This window comes from Limanda limanda, chromosome 18, assembly GCF_963576545.1.
Source record: "Limanda limanda chromosome 18, fLimLim1.1, whole genome shotgun sequence".
NCBI lineage: Eukaryota > Metazoa > Chordata > Actinopteri > Pleuronectiformes > Pleuronectidae > Limanda > Limanda limanda.
This window is the reverse complement of record NC_083653.1, coordinates 15,199,296-15,212,427: the sequence shown is the minus strand read 5'-3', so window position 1 is coordinate 15,212,427 and position 13,132 is coordinate 15,199,296. Positions and strand designations below refer to the sequence as shown.

At 44.5% G+C, this 13,132-nt stretch overlaps 1 protein-coding gene across 1 annotated transcript; it reads right to left on the bottom strand.

Annotated features, from left to right (window-relative positions):
* Nucleotides 1-6,639: 6,639 nt before the first annotated feature.
* bmp2b (bone morphogenetic protein 2b) lies at nt 6,640-12,757 on the bottom strand. The gene is made up of 3 exons (XM_061091436.1): nt 12,338-12,757; nt 10,992-11,359; nt 6,640-7,864 (listed from the first exon to the last, which is right to left on the bottom strand). The coding sequence occupies exons 2-3, from the start codon at nt 11,344-11,346 to the stop codon at nt 6,951-6,953; spliced, it is 1,269 nt and encodes a 422-aa protein (XP_060947419.1). The 5' UTR covers nt 11,347-11,359; nt 12,338-12,757; the 3' UTR covers nt 6,640-6,950.
* Nucleotides 12,758-13,132: the final 375 nt, after the last annotated feature.

The following is a 13,132-nucleotide window of genomic DNA, read 5'->3' as shown; positions in this document are numbered from 1 at the left end:
GAATCCAGTCATGAGGGAGTTATGTGGATATCAAAGAAAACCAGATCAGGTCTGAGTCTTTCTTTACTCTTGCACTCTTGCCTCTTTTTTGTCTTTACCATCTATCAGGATCAGAGCTGAATGGATGTGTCACAGACACCAAACCAGAGGACACGGCGCTAAGTTTCTCACAGTAAACCATTACAGCAACCAATGTTGTCAACAGGGAGCTAGCAAAAACGAATGATCTACAACACACTCTATAAAGGAGTGAAACTAGCAAGAGGTCTGTGACTGTACCAGAAAAGGAAATGACAATTGATATATAGCTGCTGCCTTCTTCTTGCGACCCTTGACCTTTAACGGGCTTCTCCTCTGCTGACCGGACCTGTAAGCTGTTCCTGCCTGTTCACGTACATACTTGTACTTCAATCTGAGGGGAAAAGAGAAAAAAAAAAAGGTTGGTTTGGTTAAAAAAACATGACTTCTTACGGCCCAGGATAAGGGAAAAAAGTATGCACTCATTCTCATACAATATTTCCATTTACTCATGGGTCTGTCCAAGTAGTGTGTTCCCCTCCATCTATCATTTTCACTGCGGTCACCAATGGTAGAAAGGCCTACTGTAATTATTCCTACAGATATTGAGGACATCTAGAGGTGGTTTCTCCTCAATGGAAAACAGAACTACTCCTTTCTCACAAAGGTCAAGTTTTCATTACGTGAAGCTCAGAAAGGATTTTCAGTGGGATTCAAGTAATTGAATGCATAAACACAAGGAGGAAACAAAAGGACATATTTATATGTCACAGAAGAAAGAAGAAAAGGAGAAAAAGAATCATAATTATTCTGCTTTGGGAATGAGTCAATGTTTCATCTACCTCTATCCTCGTCCTCACCTGTCTGTTTTGATGTGTCTTCTTTGCAGTCAAAGTCTTTAGATCAGTGAAGAGGTCATCATTAAATCTTTGAAGGGCCACATTCACTGCACCTCCATTGACTGATGTCTGTGCTATATAATGCTAATAGATGTACACACACAAACATACGCGCATGCATACGCGCATTATGCCAGATGGGGAGTGTGCTTAGCAGTGCGACACCGAAAGGAAAACCTGCCATGACATCACCCAGGGGAGTGCAGGTGCAGGGCTGGGACAGGAAGTGAGTCACAGGAAGCATGGTGAGGCAGACTTTGCCATGCCACTGACAGGCTGTGGGAGAGCGGGGTGAAGGAGTGTGAGTTACACCCCGTAGCAGAGCTGGCTCGGGCCCTCAGGTTGTGGACCTGCTCTTTACATAAACAGGCTTCTCTCATCTCCCTCTGCAATCAGCTTGATGAAGCCTGCTTTGAATATAAGTGCTGCAAATGGAAAATTATTTTCCCCTTGTGCCATTATACATACTGTTTAGTGTTACAAAACAATACATAATAGTTTGCTTTTCCGGTCTCCCCATTTTATTTTGAGCATATCTCTTTCTTGTACAGAGATGTGCACTGCAAAGAATTGTACCTTTACATTTAAAACAAAGCACATACTGTCAACATACAATTTGGACCAAAAATTTTTGCAAGCATCACATTTCAACATTTTCCAACCTGCGCCACATCAGGACAGAGATGTATGACAGATGTACTGGATGGACGGATGGATAGATAGAAGGTGCGTGTGTCCTTGACAATGGCAACCCAGTGGTTTATACAAAGCTTATTACGCTAATGAGAAAAGTGTGGGGAGTGGATTTGTCCTGTACCACCCAGGGAAGGACAGTCTGTTTTTCCCTGGTGCACTGCATCTGGAAGCAGCCTCCTGGTAATCTGCTGTAAGTACAAAAGATTCAGCACCAGCTTGTTCTCATAGACCACCGAGTGAGGCCCCCAACTCAATAACAGGTCTCTTTTTATATTTGAAGATCTACTGATGCCTGGTGGACTGGGTTCCACACCTGGAGCACCTCAAGGGGCTTCCCAGTGTCATCCAGACCTCTTTAGAGATAGGTTGTTGCCACCTACTGGTTACTGATGATTAAAAGATCCTGTAAACATAAACATTTTATACTTGCATTAGAAAACGAAAAATATTTATTAATGTAGACAGTGGTCATCCAATTTTAGTCAAATATTCAGTGAGTTTTGTAAACCAGGTGATAAAGAAGATAATTGTGATCTAGGTCTACATGTATTCCAGATGTAAATTTATGTATAGAAAAACAGATATTGGTATGTGTGTATGCATAAGAGAAATGGAGTGTGTGTGTGAAATATAGTAGCTATTTGACATTATTAGCTGTGTATTATGAGCTTTTGTCTACGATCTGTCATCAGACAAAATAAATGAGGGAATCTTTATCACTGCCAGCCCCAAGAGAAGACTGCTGATTTGAAGTCATATGCGTGGTAATGCGTGAGATTTACTGTGGCAGAGATTGACATTTATTTAACAGGCATGCTGGGAGATGTCATGTAGCTCCCTTTGATTGATCTCTTCACTTCCTGCTACAAAGATGGAGGCCGCTCCCATAACCACACAGCCCCTTTCATGCTCAGGGTGTAGAAGACGCCCTTCGGCAAGGTTCCAGGATCAGTTCGGTTCCCCCTGCCCCCCCACCCAAACCAAACTGTAACCATCAGAGGAGTAAACATGACACTGACCTTAGATCAGTGTCTAGAGGCAAATCCATCCTCAAGCCGGTTTTAGAAAAGCCCATATGTGGTCCACATGGAACTCCTTCCTGTACCCTCTTTGGAAATGTGTTAGTCCACAAAGTGCAAGGTACACATCCTGAGCTCCATTACTTTTTGATTACAGATTAACAGCGAAAATCAGTGGAAAGGCAAATGTTCCGAAATCCTCCAGTATTTTCTCTCACTGTATTTCATGTTATTTACTGCAATCAAATCAGCGAGAGAGAACAGCATAGGGCGAGAGCTGCGCAGTGTATTATCCACTGTGTCACTGTGAAAAGCTCTCATGTCATGAGGTTGTTCCCCCTGCTGCTGCCCCCCCATCGCTCATCAATAAAAAGTGTTCGGCCTAAGCTCTTGTCCATCCTCTAATGTTACATTGCCTTGTTCTGGAGAGTATTATAAGACAACTTTTTAACCCTTCCATAGCTTAACAGTAAGACTATTCTGCTGTGAATATAAGGACATATTATGGTCTCTTCCATTGAGCCCGAGCCAGACGTAATGATTTCAGCATGTCACTCCAGGCCAACTCCACTGTGATTGCATGGATGATTAGTTGTTACACTAATGGTAGTAGCAGTGCATATTTAAAAAGCAAGGTACTAATTGTATTTAGTAATGTTGCATTTTGTTGTCTTAATGAACCAACATTAAAAAGGTCCAAACTTCTGTGCTCACAGGTATGCTTTAATTTGTGTCTGTACTGCCTTGCAGACATGTGCATGTGGACAAATGAAAGGCTAAGACTGTATATATGTAAAAGTACTATCGAATTCGCAGTCATTCTGGAAAAGTTATTTCCATATTTGCTCGGCTCCTGAATCTGTGGACGCCCGACTGTTTGATGTGTTCAGAGCTGCAGCACAGATGCCACAGTCATAGCTATGCTGGACGTCATCTCGCTGGCTGTTCTCGGAATACAGAAAAAACACCATGTGCACCACCTCTAAAATTAGCGTGTGCCGCACATGAAGGAGAAAAGATCCGAAGTTAGAAAAGACTCTAAAGTGGCCCCTGTCTCTCCTCACTCCTCTACATTTTCGTGTCCCACTTTGGCACCGAGCAAACTGAGATCTCCCATAGCGACCAAGACCTCTGTTTCATCAAAGATACACGGAATGCCACATACTTTCCAATTCTGGGCCAGCCAGAAATCTGGAAATATGATTTTACAACCCTTATGATTTGGGTTGTTTGGAGCTGCAGATAGTTTTGGTGTGGTTTTCTGTGCACCAAACAAAAGGAATGCGCCTTACCACGCTAGTCGAGCCCAGCTTCCAGTGTTATGCTCATCAGCCATGCGGCTGCTCTGTTGTGTGTTTGTGCGTAAACAAAGAGCGAAGGACACCTTTAACTGATTTACCAGATGTTCACGGAGAAGGAAGGGGGGAATCTGTTTTCGGAGAGTGACTCTGCAGAGGTCTGTGTAGCAGGTGAAGAGGACTTTGCCAAGAGCACATATCTCTCAATTGTGCTTTTATAACAAAACCGTGGAGAACACAGTCACACACAGACTCGTTTTTTTTAGCTCATCGTGAATTCTTTCATGTCTTTAAATAATGTTTTACAATCCATTTTGTGCACGTAGGATAAACAGAATGGATCCTGCAAAGCAAATATGTTCTCTTTCCCAACCAGTGGTTGACCACACTTGAAGCCACTAGTCTGTGATGACGTGATGAGCCTGGAAGTCAGTCAGTAATGGTGGAGATAATAGGTCCTTATTACTTTGACCCCTGACCTCTGTTCTTAGTGAGAAGTTAAGGAGTGGTCCCTGAGGAGCTGCCTGATAGTAATGTGGCTCTAAAACAAGAAACCCAAGTTTTTTGGAAGAACACTGGCCAACTGACAGTACAACTGGAACCCAGTTCAGCTTGGATGGGATGCGGGAGGGGCGTTTCAGCCATGCTACCCATGTGTCACCCTCCCAGTGAGCAGTATTTCCACCCAACCCAATGAAAAGGTTTATGGACTGGAACTATAAAGGAAAACCACTAAATCTCACACTTTTTTTAATGCGAAATATATCCCCCACCCCACTCCAGAAACTCTTGGCAATTTCTTATTTTTTTGCGTATAGGGGGGCGGGGGAGGTTGTTTTTTTTATCAAATGTTAATTAAGTCGGCCAGTGAAGTGACTTCCTCCTGAAGTCCATTAAAACGGTGCTGCTACTGACAGAGGTATGTGCAGCCCATATGCGGGGCTGTGGTATGGTGGGATCCGCAGAGGAGAAATGGACACCAGATGGGACCAAGGGGGGTGGAGATGCAAGGTAGAATAAAATAACACATGCAGAAGATTGAAACTGAGCTGTGGTCGGAAAGGAGGCGGTGCATGTGTGTATGTGGATCTTATGTGTGCATGTTGGGAGAGAATGAAATAATTGGATAGTTGCATCATCCGGAGTAAACTGGTGCTGCAGACCCTTGGAGGATAAGAATGAGTAAACAGACCGGATCTGAGGCCCGTGAAAAAAATGGGACATTTCAGTGTTTTTACTGCCCGTGAATAAAGACTCATGGCTCCTTCGAAATGTTTTGATTTACATTTCCTATATAAGTAACAAGCGTATCTTTGTTCAATGCACATTTGTTTTTGAAGAGAAAAAGCCCACCAGGAAACCCTTGAATAGATGATTGAAAAAACAACCATGTTGGTTTTCCATGCAAGCGTATGCATGTGTCTGAGATTGAAAACCAACATTCCACGGTCCCAATGTGCGCTCACATAAAAAACATTCTATTTAGAGCATTTTGAGCTGCCTTGTGATCCCTCCAAGTCCTTTCTAATGCAAACACAGCAGAAAACGCAGTCAGACAGAACTCTCCGTCTATGTTTCTCTTCTCCCTATCATTATCTGATCTGCTATTGTGGCTGAATTATGAATTTTGATGTCTTTTTCTAGGGCAGTTTGGGTCTACCCATTACATTGTTTCCACTGAAAACACTGCAGAATAATGATATTGACTCAGGTGTTCACCCTTCAAACTGTCTTATCACATGTCATATGTTTTGTTTTAGCCAGCCAGCTATTCCAACTGTCTTAGTGACTAAAACGTGACTTTAGCTTTTTTGTGTCAATCTTTGGTATTGTTTCTGTTGCAATTCATTATCTGCTGCTTAACTAAAATATACTTTTTTTTTTTTTTTTTTATCTTTCAGCCCAAAACACATCAACGCCTTATGACTCAGAAATGACAAAGGAAGGCAGGCCAAGTGGAGCAGAATCTGTTTGAGCATGTGCAGCGTGTGGACAGGTGCAGGTGTGTGTTTGTTTGTCTTAAATAATTAAAATGTCAGTAGGCTCTGTTATTGCTGAAGGCCTGTTGTCTGGCTGCCATAGTTCACAATCTTTCATCCTCAAATCTCTTGATAAATAAACCATGTGCCCTGTCAGACCTCTTTCAGACATGCTGAAAGAGGTCTGAAAGAGTTTTTCTTTAAAAAGACAAATCTGTAATATTGGTTAGGAACTGAAAAAACAAGCTAGCTTCTGGAAGTTCCTTCCCATGGATCTTTGCAGTGAGATGTACTGCAGGAAAACATGCTCTGGTGTTTTTCTAATCCTCCCCTGGGAGTCTATCACATTTGTGAGCTTGTAACTTGTCACTCCCGTCTCGTGACCCTACGCCCTACTACAGTTCATTACACCAGTGGCACCCTGACCTGCCCCCGTCACTTTCCTCGTTTCGCTTCTGTTGTTGTTGGTTTCCAGTTACATTTACCAAAAGAGTCCAATGCTTAGTTTGCAATCAGTGCAGTGTGAGCCTCTTGCCATGTGTTATATTTTTGCAGCTAATTTCTGTCGGAATTCGAAACTCTCTCCTGTCCATGTCAGTCGCTCATGTTGGCCCCTGTCACAGATACATCAACACCAGGGAGGTTCCCTGTAGCTGATGTGGTAAAATCGGAATGACCATGTGTTTTTTTCATGATAAATACACATTTATTTACAAATAAAGTGGTTATAATAGAAATAAATACAAAATAAAAATCTGAGCATTATACTTCATGTGGTATTGCACCCATTTCGAAATGTACATCAGAAATACATTTTCAAAACCAGTAAAGGAATATTCCTCTGATTAAAATATTTATTTTTCCCAACTTTACGTAGACATAAATATATTCATATATAGTTTTTTTTTCTTCTTCCACAATAGCTCTTTTTTGTCTATCTTTCATATAAATAAACGTCTTCATTGGGAAACCGGGTGTCCATAATAACCTTTCAGTCTTTCTTTCCCACTCCCGCTTTCTCTCCATCCCACTGTCCGTTGCTCACCGGCAGCCACATCCCTCCACAACCATGTCCTGGTAGTTTTTCAGGATGACCTTCTCATATTCATCCAGGTAGAGCAGGGAGATGGGGCTGAGGTCCGTGGGCACACAACAGGCTCTGGGGATGTTTGAGTTGACTGAGTTGACCAGCGTCTGCACGATGGCATGATTGGTAGAATTGAGGTGGTCTGCAAGGGGGAATGGACATTCCCCTTGGCAATAAAAGGCGTGGTACCCAGGTGGTGCCACTATCCACTCATTCCAGCCAACATCACTGAAGTCCACATACAGGGCATGCCTCTTGCAGCTTGCCTTGTGCTGTTGCTTTCTGCGTTGTTTGCGGAGGGCTGCTTGACGTTTTTCTCGTGTGTGGAGCACTGAGTCCCCGCGGCCGTCGTGGCCATACGTCACCAGCAAGGGCCGAGCCTGTGGCCAAGAGTCCTGGTCCTGGTGCAGGGACCGGCTCACCCTGACATGCTTACTACGCTTCTTAGCATGCTCCCCATCCATCGCCCCTTGCTCTGGGTGATGTACCTCCACCATGAAGCCATGGTTGTGGCCTTTGCCGGAGGTCCACTGAGATACAGCGGGGCTGACATCAAAGCTCTCCCAGCGGCTTAAAGAGTCCTGCACTAGCCGAGTGTCCAGCAGACGTGCTAGAGGTTCCCTGCCATGAGTGCCAGGAACTCTGAATATCTCATAAATGTTGATTCGATGGGAGCCACCAGCAGGACCACTATCGCTGGTAGTGGTGTTTCTGGAGCTGATGTTGGGGGCTGCTGCTCCCATGACCTGATCCCTGTAGATGCGTAGCTCCGCAGAAGTGATTAGCTCCTCATCAGGGATAGAAGTGAGGTTGAAGTAGAACTGCTGGGTTGTTTTGCCTTTCAGGCTGGCCAGGGCCTCCATAGACTCTACAAAAGACAAAAGAGAGGCGAACATATTGTAAGACGATCGGGGTGTGAAATGCATGCCAAAGATGAAACAAAGCATTTATGCATGCTACAATAATGGGAAGCAACATCTAGGATTAAGGCCGTGTCAGTTTTATGGTTCCCCTGTGAGCATGAACGATCTATGAAAGTATCAAAGGATGGTTTCTCACATGATTTCTTTTGCTCCCTCTCCCACTCCCACTTACAACTTGCAGCCTTCTTTTTGTGCAGTCAGCCAAGCTGCCACATGGTTATAGTGGGTGTGGGGCATTGTCATGCAGGCACAACACATTGCATGTTTGTCTGAGTATTAGCGGACAAATTATCATGGCGATGTAATAACAGCATTAGTGTAATGCTCATAAATTTACCTACTTACATGTCAGACGATGAAAGCAGTGTGCTTCCTCCTATTTATAAGATCAAACATGCCTGATGTGAACTGACTGCTGCATACAATTCCCATAAGTGCACATGGAAATCAAAAAATCTCTATAGACAAAAAATGTATATGGAAACCTGTTTAGTATTGATTAAATTAAGGCTAATATACTGGAAGAGCCAGCTCTAATACCACTTGTAAATATGGTATTGTTAAAAGCTGGTAATATATATTATGATCCAGAGAAAAATGAATAGACCCCAAAGGAAACTGTGGCTGCACAATGTTTGATATCAACAGTTTGAAGCCGACACAGTTCAAAGTCAGGAAAGGCTATCATCCCTGAAAGTGCATTCAAGACATCTGTCCTAACTGTACTGTGAATGATAGAAATCTTAGTAAAAGCTGCAATTTTCTTTAATGCAGTGCCACTTTGAACTCTCACTTTATGAAGATCATAGATGATGTGTAAACGCACTTTTTAATTATTTTTTGGTGAGCTAACATAAACACAAACTTTGAACTCTGAGCCTTTTCAAAGGAGGCATTTAGGAAATTCCACCATCTCATCCTAAACCTCTCTCCAGAGGTACAAAGACCTCAATTAGGCATCTCACTCCTCATTTGGTGTGGGAAAGCCCCCCGTCTCCCGTTCCCTCTGGTCTGTCCCCAATCCCCCTCTTTCTTCCTTTCCCCAGCTTCCCAAATCTCCTTCTCCCTCTGTTCTCTTAGCCCCAAATCCTCTTTTCCTTCTGTCTCCTCTGTCCCTTGTTTCTCTGTCTCTTTCTGCAGGAGTGCTCTCACTCTTCCCCCTGTCTGTCTCTCTTTATATGAACGGCTGTGTGAACAAGTTTAGGCTTGACAAAAACGTGTGAACCACAGATATGAGTGTATCAACATTCCTAATTTCTTTTTGCCCTCCATGCCAAAACAAAAAGATAAAGGCTAATGTTGGGTCATTCATCACAGACCTGTTTCTGGCAGCCACTTCCTGTGTAATAGTAGAAATGTTCAATTTGGCACGGAAAAATGCTCATTTTTGAAAACTGATAGCAGTGAAACTAATTATCTGAGTGAAATTAATATCAGCAGTGAGATGTGATGAATGATTAGAGCTCTGGCGTGCTGAACTTACATCTGTAGATACATGCTTGGACTAGAGCCAATAATTTAACAGCGCTTGACAAAGACTAACAATTCTCCAGCTCTGTTAGCATAGGATGAAAGAGCCAGGGGGTGGGGGGGCGCATGTTGACGCAGTTTGAACACATTTGTAATGGCTAGTGGTGTCAAGGTGTGTGCTGGCCACGGGCAGACGTTTCCAGTAGTGGGCAGGGGAGCACTCACTCGGGCCTGCTGCCCAGGCCAGGCTTGTTTGTAGTGTGTCAATGTAGCCACTGGGTGTCATTGCACTCGGCCTCTGGAGAGCACCCAAGCAACCACTCAGCCACCCCTCTGACTCACCCCTGATGGAAACTTCCCCACTCAAACACTTAAGACTCTGTATAAGAACTTTGTGTAGAGCCCCTATGGACGCAGTAACTTGCATATTGTAAAAACCAGAACATAGGCTGCAGGAGATTGGATGGTTAATACAGTCAGTTTATGTTTAGCAGCAGATGCTCTGATCTTTTTTAATCATACATAAATCATTATAACACTATGAATAGTCGAACAGCTCTGTTTCCTTGAACTTAATAGTATATAAATAAAGCATTAGTGGTATTTAAATGTCACCGGTTGGATTATTTAAGACAGTTTAGAATTACCCACTTGCACATGAGAAATAGCCTGTTGGCTAACTGTGGTGCATTTAACAGCACTGTTTATTAACGTGCACTGTCCCAAACAAATGACCTTGTATGAACACGTATACTATGACTGGTGAACTATAATGCACTTAACCCAAGCCCTGTAAACTTTGTGTGTGATCCTTATTCATCTGAGCAGCATGTGTTGCCATGGACGTAAGATGCAATTAAACTGAAACACTGAATTCAACAATCAGCGGGTACCCAGCATATAAACTAAGTGAGCAATTATGGTGTTATTGGAACGTGCGTAATGGCGCACAGCGCGGAGAGAGGAGTGATTTGGAAAGAATAAGGAGCGCAAGCCCTCCTCCTTCTCCTCCTTCACCACGCACTAATTTCAGCCCTGTTAAAAAATGACTCAGAATTCAGTCTGACAGGATAACTTTGTCATAATGCGTGTTAGTATAATGTCACGTCGTGTGTTATTGAAGTTACGGGGTGATGACTATCACCTGTGCGAAGGCACACCGCCCTTTATCCTGCTCCTGCGGTGCGTGTCTGGAAAAACTGTTTTCAGAGCCCACGCAAACACCATCAATTATTAAGAAACAAATTACCCCAGGGAAACCACCGCGCCTTGATGTTCCTGAAGCCAGTGACAGCTCCGCAGGGGCAATGTTTGCGTAAAGGTTGCATCACTTCAAATGAGAGTTAATTTCGGCTGATTACGCAGGAGATGCTTGTTTGTAAATCCTATCAGTGACTTTTTTTCCGCTGCCCCCCGAAACTTATTTAAGAGTCACAAATAACTTGGACGCGTGTCACCTGTAAATGACTAACCCTACATAAAACAGTGAGAAGACTGGGTTCAGTGTTGAGGCACTGAGTCAGGCTTAAATATAGGTTAGGGTTGTCTGAGAGAGCTATGAGCTCTCCGGCTGACAGGTAAAGGTATGTCACTAATACATACCTTCATGGTGAAAGCTTCTAATCGTGTTGGCCTTGCTGGCGGCTCTATCTGCGTGCTTCCCCATGCTCTTGGGCCGCTTCGTGCTGTGGTCTCCGTTCGCTGAGTGCATGCGGTAGAGGTCCACCATGTACTGCGGCACCACCGCCTGCTTGCTCGGCGTCGGCCTGCGCCTCAGTCCAAACATGTTGAGCAGCCGCAGCTCGAACTCGTGGAGGAAGCTCTCCGTCCGCTCGGGGCTCTGCTTCCCGGACTCGCTGTACCTCCTCCGGCCCACCTCGGGGATAAGTCCCGTAGCACCTTCCAGCAGCACCTGAGCGATCAGCAGTACCATGAGAGAGCGGACCACGGCGACCATGATCAGTCAGTCCCTGGGGAGAGAAGTTGGTTTCTGTCAATACACTGGCGCTGAGGTATTGACATGAGGCAGACACGGCGGAGGCTTCACTGCGGCATGCCCCAGAGCTGTGTGTGATCCCTCCATACAGTAGGAATGATTGAAGGAGAGCAGGTTAAAAAGGGAAGACACCTCTTCACTTTGAAGTAGAACAAAAAAAGAGGGAGGGAGGGAAAAGGGGGGGGGGGGGCTGTGGACAGTAAGCCCGTCGGCAACACAGCGCGTCTGTAGGTGAAGCAGAGGATTGATCTTAACATGAGCAGAAACATGGAAATATCAAGGTGAGGAGGCAGTGGAAGAGAAGAACAAATCAATTTAAAAAAAAGCAGATGGGAATGACAAATCAAAGAGGAGTTCAGATTAAGTAAAAAAAAAAAAAAAAACAGGTATCCGGTTAGAAAGGAAAAGAAAATGATGTTCGGAGAAATGAAATGAAAGGAAGGGGAATTCGAGTCTGCATAGCTGTGAAGATTACAAGAAGGAGCATGAAAGAATGCGGTGAGGAGGAGAAGGAGCAGGGGCACACCGCGGCAGGAGGAGCAGGCGCACAGACGCTGCTGCTGCAAGCCTCTATTTGCAGAGGCTTTGACGGTCATGTATAATCATAAGGGATAGAGTTACTTCAAGAGGCTCGCAGGTGTTAGATCTGACGTGCGTACCAGGGCCAGATGTAGCCCGGGACAGGGGACATCAATAAACCCAAGTATATCATCTGACTATCACAATCTCCAAAGACACAACTTTCTTAGCGTATTCCCCGAGGTTTAAATTGGGAACGCTTTAACTTTTACGCACACACCCCAGAAGCCACATAGGAGAAGAAGTGACAGTTTGCATCTTTAAAATACATTTTCCCCCCACAGACAAAGTTATGTTATACATGCTGATATTCAGATTCAGCTTCTGAGGGATACTTTTAATAGTTTCAATAAAACATCAGCCGTATTTTTACCTGACGAGGAAGCGCTGTGTCTGGTCGTCGTACCACCTTTGGGCTCCGCTAAATTCCACATGAATTCGTGTTTAATCCACGCTGCTCCTTCCTGGGGGACCGAAGAGAGTCCGTGCCCGTCGCCGATCGCCTCTCGCACATACTTCTCACCAGATGCAAGTTCGGGTTATCGGTCTCTCCCGTCAGTACGGAACGAAGGAGGAGAAAAGTTATGTGAGCTCTATGAGGAAGCGGGCTCGCGAAGACAGGAGCGATCTAAGTAGAAAGCATCTTGGCTGAACATCTTCACACAGAGAACGAGTCGCTCGCGTAAAAAGGTTTCTGGAGAGAGATACGCGCCCTCCACTCCAAGAGTCGCTCCGTGGGACGTGGGTTGCTGCTGGTGCGTGGAGCTGCGTCGCCTCTGCTCAGTGCGCCACACTGCACTGGTTCAATTGATTGGTGCCTTCTCTTCCCCCAGCGACTCTTTTTGTCGTACAGTGATGTCACCGAGGGGCTGTCAATCATTCGTCCACTATGAAGCACCTCCTGCGGACCACTAGCCCAGAAGCTCCAGACTTTAACGCGTGCCAAATACGCACACATTAGAGCCAGGGAACCCCATTTTTGATAAGATTCTCACATGAAGTTTCTTTGCATAGCCTGGGTCATAAGAGTGAGATCTATTGGAAAAGTCACTTTTACAATCTCATGCCCAACCCACCATCCCCTATCCCAGTAACTCTTTAAGTACATATATTTAAAATAAGAAAATGTATCCGCAATACGTCTACTCTGTTTCTCTGGTGTCAGTGC

What these genes read in the sequence shown, in the direction of transcription:
- bmp2b (XM_061091436.1), bottom strand. Translation starts at nt 11,346, where the DNA reads ATGGTCGCCGTGGTCCGCTCTCTCATGGTACTGCTGATCGCTCAGGTG. An exon ending in TAGAAGCTTTCACCATGAAG is followed by an intron (nt 7,865 to 10,991) that starts GTATGTATTAGT and finishes TGTCTTTTGTAG; the next exon opens with AGTCTATGGAGGCCCTGGCC.